Source organism: Symphodus melops (assembly GCF_947650265.1).
Source record: "Symphodus melops genome assembly, chromosome: 12".
In the NCBI taxonomy this organism is placed as follows: Eukaryota; Metazoa; Chordata; class Actinopteri; order Labriformes; family Labridae; genus Symphodus; species Symphodus melops.
The window spans coordinates 485,071-500,794 of record NC_136702.1 but is presented as its reverse complement, the minus strand read 5'-3'; the positions used below and the strand labels follow the sequence as shown (position 1 = coordinate 500,794).

The following is a 15,724-nucleotide window of genomic DNA, read 5'->3' as shown; positions in this document are numbered from 1 at the left end:
TTCATGAATACAAAGGAGGTCAAAGTATTTAGGTTTAAGCAGGAATAACAAAGTATGATTTTGGACTGATCCGTATATTAACATTAGGAACTATACACTTTACATAACAGCAACATGAAGCGGGTGTGCTCACTCGTAACTTTCTTCAGTGTCTCTGAGGCTTTATAGGTTATTTGCAAGAATAACTTGATTTGGTATCACTTGAGTGCAGCACAGATTTGAACTTCCATTACAACTCTACTTGCTGAATGTGTGTTTAAACCAATGTTCAACTTGTCTTAAGTCAAAGATAATTAGAAGAAACAGACTGCAGTTCTGACTTGTGGTCAAACGAGTGACTTTAAATACCATGACTCCCATCAGTGTTGCTGCAAATCTCAGCTTAAAACAGCTGTGCTAAAGCTCAGTTCATATAATGATGCACATTATTTTTCAAGACGAGTCAAAATAGTGTTGGAAGTTATGCTTTCCTAATGAGCGCAGCTTAACACAACCCTGCAGTAGTATGTAGGGACTTGGATTTGGAGCCGGAAGGTCGCTGGCTGAAGTCCGGGTACGGACCAAAGTTCCAGGCCACTTCCTGAGCACTACTGAGGTTCCCTTGGGCAAGGCCCCGAACCCCAAAACTGCTCTGGAATGCTCATTATGGGCAGCTGCCTCACTCTGAGACCTCTCCATTAATGCATGTCCATAAGATTGAGTTTGTTTATGTGTGTGTTCATGTTGATTAAACAGAGTGTAAAACACAAAGTGTTTAGTGGAACAATAAAGTATACAATATAATTATTATATGAGGGGCTCGACCAACATGTGGCTTTACCCGAGCCCTGTTACACATGGCTACATTCACTGAAGGTCAGTTATGCAGAACCAGTCTCAGAAACCAGTGATTCAACTTCAACTGGTGCAGATCAAAGAACCCAACTCTGGTTCGCTTGAAAGATGGGGGGTATCATATCAGAATCAGCTTTATTGGCCAAATATGTTTAACATGGCTAGACTGTGCTCTCTAAATGTAATCATGAAATATCAACAATTAACTAGAAATAAAAACAAGTTATTAAAGACTCATGTGTACAAGGTGTAATAAGATAATAGTGCAGTGGTGAGAAGTATGATGTATCGTATCAATCTCTGTTTGCTTCCAATAGCACCTGAGTTCAGTTTGCTGTAGGTCAGAATGCATTATGGGCCACAGAAGGGAAGGGGAACCAGTTCATTGAGGGAGGATTTTTGGCCTCTGTAAACATTGTCAAATAGGGTTGACAAACGGAAACTGCAGCCCTGAATCACACCAAGTCAACTGGACTTCATATGTAAAAGTGAACTGAGGGACAACTCAAAGTTAAACTTTCATAAAAACATCATCAAACATCCTTGGTGAAGAGAAAAATGCTTCATAATGGGTCATTATTATATTTTCAGTGTGTTATTTGCGTACATGTCCAACTGTAACAGAGGACTTCGATGCTTCTGTTTGCATCATGCAATGTTTCGTCATTGTTTGAATACTTTCAATGTTTGTGCCTCTTCACCGTGGTTGCATCAAATGTTGATGTGCACAATGTGGGTGTTATTCTTCACACCTCTGATTGGTGTAATCCCTCTGAGGGTTTATTTTGCAATCATGTGACATCAGCACAAGATGTGAATCCTCAAAGATTGTTTCCCGACAGTGTTATCAAAGGATGTTTGTTTTTGTTGCAGGTGTTGCAAGAATCCGGTCCCATGGGCTTCGATCACTCATGTGCAAAGTGAGAGTGAAAGATGGAGAGACAACTTTATCTTGTTAGCATAACACAACTTTACAGACATCTGCTTTTCTCTTTGTTTAGTAACAGCAAGATGAGTCAGAACTCTTTTTACTAAACCTAGAATGTCTTTCTTTCAAGAATTAAAATCTGGTCCATTTACTGCACAACCTGAATCTTATTATTTCTTCATGTAAGAAAAAATGATGAATTCTTGGCCATGTTTTATGTTTAAAGTTGTCCTTCAATCCTAGGCGTCCTAACAATATTGAGATATGTTTTTAATAAGACTTTAGATTCAAAGTGCTAAAGAGTTGCAACCAACATTTTTACTGTTTACCTTTAAAGATTTTGGCATTGACAAACATATTTTCAGGCTGAGTAAGGCCCCACAGAACAAGCAATTCCTTTTTCACAATTAATTAAAATCAGGTCAAAAAAACCAATACTACCAGTGCCTGCCGCCTAGAACTGAATCTCTGACCACAGCAACCTACTCAACCCTCCATCATCAGCCTCCTGAGCAGTCCTTTCTGTCTCCTTGATCTGAGGCCTGTTTTTGAATTTGTTTTCTGTTGTTTTATAGAAAACTTTTCTCGAAGGCTCTATCATCTTGTTGATTTGTGACACAGGGTTATATTTATTTGCCATTACTGTTCTATTATACATACATTCATCACAAACACACATCATTTTATAACATTCAATGAGCAATCAGAGAGCTGCTGCATGCAGCCAGTATGTCTTGAATGCTCTGGATTTGTTTGTGCCAGAGAAGGTAGGTGCTAACCCTAACCACCTCAACTGACTCCTCTCGATGTGAAGGAGTAGCAGCTCTACTCCAAGCTCTTCCCTGGTGACCACCCTACAGAGGAAGCCCATTTCGGGCCCGCTTGTATCCGGGATCTCGTTCTTTCGGTCATGGCCCAAAGCTCATGACCATAGGTGAGGGTAGGACCGAAGACCGACTGGTAAATCGAGAGCTTCACCTTTCGGCTTAGCTCCTTCTTCACCACGACGGACAGATACAGCGACCGCATGACTGCGTCAGCTGCATCAGGAGTCCTATGCGCTAGCAATGCCTGATAGGACTCCTTCTTTAGCTTGACGGCCTCCCTTTCTTCCGGTGTCCACCACCGGGCACCAGAGACCCTGCAACCACAGCTCAGAGCAGCTGCTTTGACAATGGAGGTGGAGAACATGGTCCACTCTGACTCAATGTCTCCAGCCTCCCCCGGGATCTGTGAAAAGCTCGTCCAGAAGTGGGAGTTGAAGACCTCGCTAACAGAGGGTTCAGCCAAACACACCCAGCAGACCCTCACTACACGTTTGGGCCTGCTGAGTCTGACCGGCTTCTTCCCCTGCCAGTGCATCCAACTCACGACCAGGTGGTTATCCGTTGACAGCTCAGCCCCTATCTACACCCAAGTGTCCGAGACACACAGCCGGAGGTCAGATGACACGACCACAAAGTCTATCATCGACCTCTGGCCTTGGAAGTCCTGGTGCCACGTGCACTTATGGACATCCCTGTGCTCAAACATGGTGTTTGGACAAACTGTGACTAGCACAGAAGTCCAATAACAGAACACCGCTCCTGTTCAAATCAGGAAGGCCGTTCATCAAAGATGCAAAGATTAGTTTGCATGCCTACAGTCCCCGCAATGGTGGACTGTAGATAACAAAGAAATCATAGTTCCAAAGCTGGCAAAATCTGGCAAGGGGGTCAAAGGTGTGCATAGACATACTCCAGTCCTCCTCAATACCAAGTATGGGCATTCAGTATTCAATCTCTATAGAGACGAAAAAGCAGCAGAGGGGAGAAAGGTGCTTCAAGCAGGAGGAGAAAAGCTGACTTAAGTTCAGACCAGAAACAGCTGCAGTCACAAAGCTGCAGGAAGTCTGCAGCTTCTCCTCTCCTGTGATGGAGGCCTTGGAGAGAAATGAACTCTGCTTCCCACAACTCCTCAACACCTCCTGCAGGAAGCCATTTCGTCCTCACTTTGAGGTCATGCTGACTTACATACTGCTGTCCTTCATCTCTCTGGTTACTGCTGCTCTAAACCTGCTGGTCATCATCTCTATCTCCCACTTCAAGTACAACAGTATTTCATGCATTTAGTAGATATTTAAAACACATGTGTGATGTTTAACAGTGAGGAACAGAATCGTTTTTATGTCATTTTTGTTGCACTGTTATCTTTGCTGAGCCACTTTTATCTGAATAATAGACACAGTAAATAATAATTATAATTTTCCTGTTTTCCTCCCCAGGCAACTTCATACCCCTACCAACTTCCTCCTTCTCTCTCTGGCTGTCTCAGATTTCTTTGTGAGCCTCCTCATGTTACTTCAAATTATGCTCATAGATGGCTGCTGGTATCTTGGGGGCCTCATGTGTACTCTGTATCAGTATATAGGATATATTCTTATTTCTGCTTCAGTAGGAACTGTGGTCATGATATCCATTGATCGCTATGTTGCTATTTGTCATCCTCTTCATTACCCGAGGAAAGTCACGAGCAAAAGTATTCAAGTCTGTGTTTGTCTGTGTTGGAGCTGTTCTGTGATCTTTCAAAGTCTGGTTTTGAAGGATATCCTGGAGCAGCCAGGCAGGTATCATTCCTGTGTTGGAGAGTGTGTAGTTTTTGTCAACTACATTGCAGGAATTGCAGATCTTATTTTCTCATTTATTCTTCCCATCACTGTTATTGTTGTTTTGTACATGAGAGTAGTCGTGGTGGCTGTGTCCCAGGCTCGAGCAATTCGCTCTCACGTTGAAGCTGTCACACAACAGCAATCAAAGAGATTAACTGTCAGAAAGTCAGAAACAAAAGCAGCCAGGACTCTTGGTATTCTTGTGATTGTCTTTCTAATATGTCTCTGCCCATATTATTGCATTGCTCTAACAGGCCAAGATAACCTGCTTAATGCATCATCTGTCTCTTTTGTTATATGTTTGACCTACTTTAACTCCTGCCTTAACCCTGTGATCTATGCCTTTTTTTACCCTTGGTTCAGAACATCCATTCGACTGATTGTCACATTGAAGATACTGCAGCCAAACTCCTGTAATGCTCAAGTTTTGTTAAACGACAGTTAGTCAAGCAAATTAAACTTTCTGTGAAAATTGAAATTCATTTGTTGTTTTATTTATTGTCAACGTCATTGAGGCTAGATTTAAAAAAAAAAAAAGACCGACGATGAGAAAAGAAACGATGCAAATCATAAAACAGAAATTTGCACCACACATGACAGACCATAGGATGTGTCAGCACACCTCATTTTTTGAGTAACACTTTGTCAGTGCACTGTCCACTCACAACAAAAATGCACCAAACATTTCTTTCTTGAATTGTGATTTAGTTTCATTGATCGTTGTGTCCTCTTCACACAATAACAGAATATAAATAACTTGTGTTGTCTTGTGTTGCTTTTTCAGACTTTAATGGTCATTTTGTTTTTTGTGTTACTTTAGCCTTTACTTTAGACATGGAGAAAGAGAGCTGCTGTGCTGCTTCGATTACTTTATGTAGATTTTATTCATTTATAGATATATTTAACATGATACATCACCTTGTAATTTAACCATGAAAGGAGACACACAGCCTGTATCAGACACTGCTCACATAGCAAGGGAGATGTTTTATTATCCATATGGGATCTTAGCTGACCATTGCATTCAGATAAAAAAAGAAAATAACAGAACAGTGAGCCTCATTCACCAACTGTTCTTAAGAAAACATGTGTTCTTAAACCATACTCATAAACTTTAAACCCTCCGAGAGCCCTTTTATTTTTGTTCAACCTATGGCCCTAACAACACTTACTATCGGAAATGTTCACAATAAATACTATTTCCCTGCAATATCACCTGTGTAGATAAAAACCCATAGTAGCAAGCTTATGTTTTGACACAATGTCGGTAAGTCATCTTCTATCTAAATATTCATGAAGGGTATGAACATCTGCAGACACACACCTGCACAATCTTGGTATCATTTCTGTGTTGCACTGACAAGCATCCCCTAGAAGGACTGCATTTTTTGGTGCGCACACACACACACGCAAACACAAATTTCTCAACAGACATCTCTAAAATAAACCCAAATCCTTTTAGTTCCCGAAAAGTTATTAAATTGGCCATACAGGCACAATACTATATACAACCATGAAAAGAGCCATTGCCCAGTTGTAACTCTATCATACATGGGGTAATGGTGGAAAACAAGAAAAACTAAAATTCCAGACCCTCACTATCATGAATCCATTAAAAAATGACGAAAATGTAACCTCATACTGCAATGGCAGTGTATTAAAAAAATGTTTCAGTGGGAGTCAATGGCACAACATGACAACGAAGGACTAAAGGTGTGACATTATTTTTAAAGGTGTATTGAACAGTTAAGAATAACATGTTCTTGAAAATGTAAAAAAAATACACCCCAAACAAAAATACACACCTAACAACAAAAAAGTGTTGCTGAACGTTAGAAAACACACCAGGACCAAAGGAGGGTGAAAAAATATCCTGGGAATCCACAATATTCTCTTATGTGAGATTTGTTTTTGAAAGTGAGGTGAAAGTGATTTTGTTTTTGACTTGAATTTCCCTCAGGATCAATAATTGCATTCAATCTAAATCTGTCTATTATTACTAGGTTTACATTGAAATGGTTTGTTTCTTAATTTCTAAAATATTTAATACATATTTTTTTATGATTATATAAAGCTGAAGGCGAGCATCTGGTGGATAGGCTCTCCTCTATGGGGCCTGGTCATGCTCAGCCTGAAACAACAACAAGGAGCCTCTACGCAATAGGCCCACCTATTCAGGAAGAGTCAGTCATGGGGGTTGGGTAAATGCTAAGCTGGTTAACAGGCGTGGGTAAATGGCTTTGTATGAATCCCTGTCAATACATGTAAACAACGTAGCTAGGCTCACCTCAACACACAGGAGAGGTTTGCGTGTCAGGAACCAAACTCCTGGAGAGGGGCTAGTCTCTCTTTTTCATGAATCACTCATGATGTCAATATACCGAAAGGTCCACCCTCTCTGCAACTTCAGGTTGCGCAAAGAAAAGCTCTGATTGTTGTGTGTGTATAAATTATGCATACAACAGCAGTTTGGAGTACAATGCTTCAAACCTTACGTGGGACACGATGGAGACACCTGGAGGGTGGGGGGGAAATGGAATTGAGAGGACCAGCCTGTCTGATCTGAACCTGAGTGGTGTTTTGTTGTTGGACTGCTCTGCTAATCATGGATTGGCCTTAACACACATCATGTTCCAGCACAGGGATGTCCATAAGTATATGTGGTACCAGAACTGCACTGTGGCAAATGCCTAGATATATCGGTTGAGTAAATTCACATGTACCTCAAAGGAGCTGGGTAAAGACCTGCATGGGTAAAAAGCTGATCCACAATCCCACGACCAGGACTGAATCAACATTGATCCTCCTGTATCCGAGGTTCAACATAGGTCAGAGCCTCCTTTCCAGCACCCTCAAGTAAACTATCAACTGTGATACACTGATAATTGGATCACACCCTCTGGTCTCCCTTTTTAAAATAGGAACCACCACACCAGTTTTCCGCTCCACTGGCACAGTTCCAGACTTCCATGTGACACTGAAGAGGTGTGTCAGCCAAGACAGCCCAACTATGTCCAGACCCTTTAGCATCTCAGAACAAATCTCATCCACACCTAGTTCCTTTGCTTGGCAACTTTCTAACTGACTCAGTGGCCTCTTTCGAGGTTAATGCTGACGGTTTCCCACTGATCTTCAGACTCTGCCTCCTTTTCAGAGGATGGGGTGTGTGATTTCAGGAGTTCTTCAAAGTATTCCTTCCAATGTCCAACAATTTCCCCAGTGTTGGTGAGCAGTTCTCCACCCCTGCAGATAACGGCCTAGGGAAAGCCTTGCTTTCTCTTCCTGAGTCATCTAACAGTTTGGCAGAACATTCTTGAGATCTAAGAACTTCTCCATAGCTTCCCAAAAGTATTCCAACATCAAAAGTGTTCAACTTGATGAACAGGCTAAGTCATTCATTACCCCCAAGCGACCTCGGGAGACAGCTTGGCAAACCAGCCCAAACAATCTTCCTTCCTCTGCCTGAAGGGGTCATTCATTGTCCACCACTAAAGTCCTGCTTGCCAGAACTCCAATCAGCTGTTTAAAAAATGGAGGCTGTGAGCATGAACCATTTGGCAAAATGTGACTGCCTTGGTGTGCACAAGAAAAAAGTCAGGGACAGATTTCAGGAGGTAAAATTATTCTGATAGCAACTAGAGACAGCTATAGGCCAGGTCCATGACAGGGACAAAAAGTTGGCAGAGTCTCTGATGAGGACGCAGGAATGAGCAATGCATCAGATGCGGAATAGGGATTGGGAAGGTCCTCCTGCAGGGTGACTTCAGTTCATTATGTGAGGTTATCGAAAAACAAAGAGTGGGATCCAATTTGTGACAACAGGGGCTGGGTCCCTCAGAAATCAGGGTGCCAAGACTCTAGGAAGCTTGGCGGCCAAGTCTCTTGGAAGCCAGGAGGCCAAACATCTGCCGATCAATTATATGTTCAGCTCATTGTCATGGAAAACCATGGGTTGGGACCCAATTGTAGACGACAAAAGATACTTATTTTAACAAAAGGCAAAAAAGGCAAACAAAAACTTACTTTATTTCTAATGAATGCAAACTTCCCCCAACATAGCCTTATAGCCAAAGGAAGACACATAGGCAAGAGTTAGCCAAATTATTGAGAAAGGCAATCAAAGAATGCACACAAACAGTTGATTTCCATAGAGAGAGTAAGAGCAACAAAGGCTGGGCGGGCTATGAAGATAGAAAAACGGACTTCCACTAGAGGCTTCAGTCACAAAGCTGCCAGAGCTGCTTATCTTATCTCCTGTGATGGAGACCTTGGATAGACCTGAACTGTGCTTTCCACAACTCCTCAACACCTCCTGCAGAAGGGCAATTCATCCTCACTTTGAAGTCATGCTGACTTACATTCTGCTGTCCTTCATCTCTCTGGTTACTGCTGCTCTAAACCTGCTGGTCATCATCTCTATCTCCCACTTCAAGTAGAACAATAATTCATGTATTCATAGAACTGGTAGATAAATCAAATTAAGAATTGTGTGATGTTTAACAGGAACAGAGTCATTTACATCATGTTTGTTGCACTTTTATGTTTGCTGATTCACTTTACTCTGAATAATAGACACTGTAAATTACATTGATAATTTTCCTGTTTTCCTCCCCAGGCAACTTCATACCCCTACCAACTTCCTCCTCCTCTCTCTGGCTGTCTCAGATTTCTTTGTGGGCCTCCTCATAATATTTCAAATTATGCTCATAGATGGCTGCTGGTTGCTTGGTGACGTCATGTGTACTCTGTATCAGTATATAGCATATATTGTTATTTCTGCTTCAGTAGGAACCATGGTCATGATATCTATTGATCGCTATGTTGCTATTTGTCATCCTCTTCATTACCCGAGGAAAGTCACGAGCAAAAGTGTTCAATTCTGTGTTTGTCTGTGTTGGATCTTTTCTCTGGTCTTTCAAAGTCTGGTTTTGAAGGATACCCTGGAGCAGCCAGGCAGGTATCATTCCTGTGTTGGAGAGTGTGTATTTTTTATTAATTACATTGCAGGAATTGCAGATCTTATTTTCACATTTCTTCTTCCCATCACTGTTATTGTTGTTTTGTACATGAGAGTAGTTGTGGTGGCTGTGTCCCAGGCTCGAGCAATTCGCTCTCACGTTGAAGCTGTCACACAACAGCAATCAAAGAGATTAACTGTCAGAAAGTCAGAAACAAAAGCAGCCAGGACTCTTGGTATTCTTGTGATTGTCTTTCTAATATGTCTCTGCCCATATTATTGCATTGCTCTAACAGGCCAAGATAACCTGCTTAATGCATCCTCTGCTGCTTTTGTTATATGTTTGACCTACTTTAACTCCTGCCTTAACCCTGTGATCTATGCCTTTTTTTACCCTTGGTTCAGAAAATCCATTAGACTGATTGTCACATTGAAGATACTGCAGCCAAACTCCTGTAATGCTCAAGTTTTGTAAAATGACAGTAAGTCAAGTAAATTAAACTTTCTGTGAAGATTGAAATGCATTTGTTGTTTTATTTTAAATGTCACTGAGATTAACAAAAAAAAGACTGATGATAGAAGAAACACCATCATGTTCCTCATAGCATAGACCACAGAATGCATCAGCAGGCCCACATCTTTGGTTTGGAGCAACACATTTTGTATTCCCAACTTACAATATGTTGATAAAATCCACTTGAGATGTTAAAAGAGACAACAGGCTTATTCTATTTCTACATCATCTGTGAGTGCTGAGAACATTAGGAAAACAACAGAAACTTGATAATTCCTGTCAGATCATGCTGTTAATAAGTTATTTTACAATCACTCAAAAGAAAAAAAGAAAAAATAAAGACGAGCATGGCCTAATGTTAACAGACAAACAGTAAGGTCCTTTACCTGCTTTTTGTAAAGTGTCTCGAGATAACACCTGTTATCAATTGACACCATACAAATAAAGAATGATTGAGGATTCACCGTGTGCTTCTTCCCTGCCGTGACAGTGAAGTGTTGTACAGTCTTATGGCCTATAGGGGGACAGAAGAGTTCTTGAGTCTGTCCGTGGAGCACGACTGTGACAGCAGTCTGTCACTGAACATGCTCCTCTGCCTGGCGAAGGTGCTGTGCAGAGGGTGTTGGGTGTTGTCCATGATATTTTGCAGTCTGCAGTCACAGCCATCATCAGCACTCTGCAGCAACCAACCAACAATCCAACCAACCAAGTAACCTACAAGAAGATGGAGCTCAGGAACTCTAACAGAGACAAGGTTAGTTATTAAGGATGGACGGTAAAGCGGTATAAATACCCTCACTGGTATTATGTTCTGCCATTACATGGGTTTTTGTGATACCATCAACCCCTGAAAATAAACACAGGCTTTTGGAAGGTTAATAAAAGTATGAAAGAAATTGTGAGCCAACAGCTCAGACCGAGTCCCCCGGTCTTCTGCTCTTTTCACTCTGAGCAGAGCCAGCGGTCTCACATGATCCCTGGTCAAACAGCTCCACCTTCTCATGTCAGAATGTGTGTCAGTGTTTACAATGACAGTAAATTGTGGCAAAGCAATCAGTAAATCTTGTACTGTACCTCTACGAAGTACAATAAATAACAGCAACATGAAGTGGGTGTGCTCGCCCATAACTCTCTTCAAGGTTCAAGGTTCAAGGTTCTTTATTTGTCAAATATGCCACATGTTAAACATACAGCACAGATGAAATTGCATTCCCCCCCCCCCAGTGCAAACCTGCAGTGCATAAAAGAGCACTAAAAAAAAAAAAAAAAACTAGCAATACTGTACACAAATAACTTAACTAAAGACATTTGGACAACAAATAACGAACAACAGACAATCGACAGACAAGGCACAGTCTGTCTCCAAAAAAATGGAGGCTGGGAACACAGAACATGTCATGTTTAACAGTGAAGAACAATATAGATTTTTAATATCATGTTTGTATGCACTTTCATATTTGCTAATTCACTTTTATCTGAATAATAAACACTTAAAATAATATAATAATTTTTTTGTTTTCCTCTCCAAGCAAATTTATACCCCTACCAACTTCCTCCTTCTCTCTCTTTTTTGTTCGGGCAAATCTCAGATAAATTTGAAAAAAAAAAAAGAACATATTTGACTGCAAAGGATATTTTTGTCAGTATTATTCTATATACTTACATAAACACACAAAATGTATTTGTTAACGTCTGATGGGGCCCAAAGCCACTTTTATGTTCAAGGGAGGCCTGACAAAAAAAGTTTGGGAATCAAGCAGTATTCAATCTCTATGGAAACAAAAAAGCAGCAGAGGGGAGAAAGACTGTGCAATCAGGGAGAGAAAAGCTGACTTAAGTTCAGACCAGAAACAGCTGCAGTCACAAAGCTGCAGGAAGTCTGCAGCTTCTCCTCTCCTGTGATGGAGGCCTTGGAGAGAAATGAACTCTGCTTCCCACAACTCCTCAACACCTCCTGCAGGAAGCCGTTTCGTCCTCACTTTGAGGTCATGCTGACTTACATACTGCTGTCCTTCATCTCTCTGGTTACTGCTGCTCTAAACCTGCTGGTCATCATCTCTATCTCCCACTTCAAGTACAACAATAATTCAAGTATTCATAGAACTGGTAGATAAATCAAAATAAGAATTGTGTTTAACAGGAACAGAGTCGTTTTTACATCATGTTTGTTGCACTTTTATGTTTGCTGATTCACTTTACTCTGAACAATAGACACTGTAAATTACATTGATAATTTTCCTGTTTTCCTCCCCAGGCAACTTCATACCCCGACCAACTTCCTCCTTCTCTCTCTGGCTGTCTCAGATTTCTTTGTGAGCCTCCTCATAATATTTCAAATTATGCTCATAGATGGCTGCTGGTTGCTTGGTGACGTCATGTGTACTCTGTATCAGTATATAGCGTATATTGTTGTTTCTGCTTCAGTAGGAACCATGGTCCTTATATCTATTGATCGCTATGTTGCTATTTGTCATCCTCTTCATTACCCGAGGAAAGTCACGAGCAAAAGGGTTCAAGTCTGTGTTTGTCTGTGTTGGATCTTTTCTCTGATCTTTCAAAGTCTGGTTTTGAAGGATATCCTGGAGCAGCCAGGCAGGTATCATTCCTGTGTTGGAGAGTGTGTATTTTTTATTAATTACATTGCCGGAATTGCAGATCTTATTTTCACATTTATTCTTCCCATCACTGTTATTATTGTTTTGTACATGAGAGTATTTGTGGTGGCTGTGTCCCAGGCTCGAGCAATTCGCTCTCACGTTGAAGCTGTCACACAACAGCAATCAAAGAGATTAACTGTCAGAAAGTCAGAAACAAAAGCAGCCAGGACTCTTGGTATTCTTGTGATTGTCTTTCTAATATGTTTCTGCCCATATTATTGCATTGCTCTAACAGGCCAAGATAACCTCCTTAATTCATCATCTGTCTCTTTTGCTTTTGTTATATGTTTGAGCTACTTTAACTCCTGCCTTAACCCTGTGATCTATGCCTTTTTTTACCCTTGGTTCAGAAAATCCATTCGACTGATTGTCACATTGAAGATACTGCAGCCAAACTCCTGTAATGCTCAAGTTTTGTAAAATGACAGTAAGTCAAGTAAATTAAACTTTCTGTGAAGATTGAAATGCATTTGTTTTATTTTAAATGTCACTGAGATTAAACAAAAAAAGACTGATGACAGAAGAAACACAATCATGTAAACCTCATAGCATAGACAACAGAATGCATCAGCAGGCCCACATCGTTGGTTTGGAGCAACACATTTTGTATTGCCAACATACAATTTTTTGATAAAATCCACTTGAGATGTTAAAAGAGACAACAGGCTTATTCTATTTCTACCTCATCTGTGAGTGCTGAAAACATTAGGAAAACAACAGAAACTTGATAATTCCTTTTAGATCGTGCTGTTAATAAGTTATTTCACAAAGGAAACAGTAGATTAAGTGCCATGAATTTTAGGATGGCACTCTCTCAACTTGTTTTCTTTGATATTTCCTGATGATGAGAGAAGTGTTCCACATTGGAGACATTTGTCTGTCAAACCTGTAGAGCAGGTATTTTAAGGGCCAAAAATAGACTAACTTTGAGACCTCTCAATGAAAAGTTTAGTCTGAACAAAGAGTAATGCTTTGGCATCCCATGCTCGTATTGAGTCAGCCTCTTAAATCTTAGAATTGACTGTGTTGGTCTCTTTTGCAGGGGTTACATGAGGTGAGAGCTGTGGCACACAGGACAAAGCTTATCTTCTACACTGGAATGAGAGGAAAATTAACTTAAATTCCAAAATTAAATTCAACAATGTAAAGAATTAAATAGTTAATAGAAAACAGAAGAGAACATGTTTTCAGATTTGTTTCAGCTCTAAATAAAGGGATGGATACTAAGTCCTGGGGGTTTCCTTGCAAGTGAAGCAGAGACTAGGGGTAAACATTAACCAGTCCACTCAGGATTTAAAATTAAAAAGATTCTTTGGGCAATGATAAGTCATGTGCTGATATCACTAATCGGGGCAGACTTAGTTTTGATTCAATACAGGGGTATGCAGTTGATTGTGGGGCAATATTATGTAACACCAGCTGTCACATTTCACATTGGGGCGGCAGTAGCTCAGTCTGTAGGGACTCGGGATGGGAACCAATTAAAGAGAGGAAGAAAAACAATTCATTCTGAAGGATGAAATTAAGTGTTTTAACCAGTACTGGCACTGTTTTTTTTATACAATTTTATGTTGTATTCATAGAAAATGCGAAGTGACTTTGTGTTATCATCTGGTTAGGTTTCCCTGTCATCTGATATATAATGTTTGGTGTAAATGAACAGAAGTCTCACTCCAGGCCAACATGTAATCTTGATGACGCTAGTGGTTTAGGAATAACTGAACAAATTCCTCAAGCAAGTTTTCCTAGAATTTGGACAAAACATCCAACCTGAAAAACCAGAGAACTACCATAGTTCTGACATTGCAGCTTCTACTTTTCTCATCACAAAATTGCTGTTAAGCAGACAGCATTTTTTTTTATCATTTACATTTAAGTTTACTTTCTTCAAATAGAAACTTGGTGTGGGATTATCCTTGCTTCGCAGTCAGGTTGCTGCTAGTAACAGAGAAGATGGAATTAGGTAAAACCCCAGTCTTTGCAGTGGTACTCTAGTACATAAGTAATCCCTCCCTTGGGCTATATACAAGTGGTGACAACATACGCTCCTTATGCTCTCCAAGAATTCCTTTGAATGCTCTTACACATGGTACACCGTTAGCCTACTAGAGGTTACCAACAAGATCCTTACTCATAATGATATTAACCTCTAGGATTGGCAGTGTAGGACACTCATTGATCGCAAAATTCCACTGAACTACACAACAGCTACTGTATGCTCCAACTTTTTGAGTCGAACAAGCTAATCAATTTGTAAGGTTAATAATAAAAGGTTGATTGATCCTGGGAGCTGGGCATACATGCTGTACGTTAAAGAATAGAATAGTCCTTTATTGTCATTGTAACCAGTACAATGGAATTAAAAAAGTGCCAGTTAGTGCATCAATAATCAATAAAACCAACATTCAAAATTAATTAATTAATTAATTAACATTTACTTCCCATACTACAGGAAATAAACACACATACTATCATTAATTCTGTCATTATTGCACGATCCCGCTGTATAGTGTTAAGGATTGTTTTTTATGGCATTGAGGGTGGTTATTGCTGTCGGATAGAAACTGTTTTAACTCTTTGTTAACAATTATTGAATCAAAATGAAAAAATAATTGCATGCCATTTATTTTTCTGTCATTCCAAACATGTCAACATGTTGGTGGAACATGTGATCTGTATCCTTCTTTTATTGAGCCTGTCTCCTCCTAAATGCAGCCTGTTGTGCCGAACACACGTTCCTTTCAAAGGTGTTAAATTCAGACACCGCCACAATCACTGCAATTTTGACCAAGCTTGAAAATCACAATGTGTGTACGAACTGAACTTCTTCATTTTCTTCTCCAAGTATTTTGCAAAAACGCCCCATATTGCATGTTCATTAAGGCAAACGTACTAAACGGACAATACGTGTTGTTTTTCTTATAAGAAATATGCAATCCTCACTGCACACTGTTAGTAGATCACATAATACATTTGCCAGTGGGATTAGGTTTGCACACGTTTTAAGACACGCAAATCTTTAGTTAATCAGGCCCATTGTGTATCAACATCGCCAGCTTGGCATACAACTTACAGCCTACTGTTTTGAGAGCTTCTTAGAGGTGTTAGTCTCAGCCGTCATATCAAACAGTACAGAGACAGGCCAGTTGGCTGCTTTTAAGCCTAAGGCTGCTCTGTGAACTCAACA

General features: G+C 40.3%; 3 protein-coding genes across 3 annotated transcripts; all 3 read left to right on the top strand.

The window, feature by feature from the left end:
- Positions 1–3,575: 3,575 nt before the first annotated feature.
- LOC306833176 (trace amine-associated receptor 1-like) lies at positions 3,576–5,875 on the top strand. The gene is made up of 2 exons (XM_079358275.1): positions 3,576–3,848; positions 4,026–5,875. The coding sequence occupies exons 1-2, from the start codon at positions 3,676–3,678 to the stop codon at positions 4,852–4,854; spliced, it is 1,002 nt and encodes a 333-aa protein (XP_079214401.1). The 5' UTR covers positions 3,576–3,675; the 3' UTR covers positions 4,855–5,875.
- A 2,018-nt stretch (positions 5,876–7,893) lies between these two features.
- On the top strand, positions 7,894–9,899 carry LOC306833171 (trace amine-associated receptor 13c-like). Its single transcript, XM_079358270.1, has 2 exons — positions 7,894–8,841; positions 9,025–9,899. The coding sequence occupies exons 1-2, from the start codon at positions 8,669–8,671 to the stop codon at positions 9,839–9,841; spliced, it is 990 nt and encodes a 329-aa protein (XP_079214396.1). The 5' UTR covers positions 7,894–8,668; the 3' UTR covers positions 9,842–9,899.
- A 1,803-nt stretch (positions 9,900–11,702) lies between these two features.
- Positions 11,703–14,743, top strand: LOC306833172 (trace amine-associated receptor 13c-like). Its single transcript, XM_079358271.1, has 2 exons — positions 11,703–11,954; positions 12,135–14,743. Exons 1-2 carry the CDS (start codon positions 11,782–11,784, stop codon positions 12,955–12,957), a joined length of 996 nt encoding a protein of 331 aa, XP_079214397.1. The 5' UTR covers positions 11,703–11,781; the 3' UTR covers positions 12,958–14,743.
- Positions 14,744–15,724: the final 981 nt, after the last annotated feature.

Coding starts and splice junctions, on each gene's coding strand:
- LOC306833176 (XM_079358275.1), top strand. CDS start 3,676: ATGGAGGCCTTGGAGAGAAATGAACTCTGCTTCCCACAACTCCTCAAC. Junction 3,849..4,025: donor ATCTCTATCTCCCACTTCAA/GTACAACAGTAT, acceptor TTTCCTCCCCAG/GCAACTTCATACCCCTACCA.
- LOC306833171 (XM_079358270.1), top strand. CDS start 8,669: ATGGAGACCTTGGATAGACCTGAACTGTGCTTTCCACAACTCCTCAAC. Junction 8,842..9,024: donor ATCTCTATCTCCCACTTCAA/GTAGAACAATAA, acceptor TTTCCTCCCCAG/GCAACTTCATACCCCTACCA.
- LOC306833172 (XM_079358271.1), top strand. CDS start 11,782: ATGGAGGCCTTGGAGAGAAATGAACTCTGCTTCCCACAACTCCTCAAC. Junction 11,955..12,134: donor ATCTCTATCTCCCACTTCAA/GTACAACAATAA, acceptor TTTCCTCCCCAG/GCAACTTCATACCCCGACCA.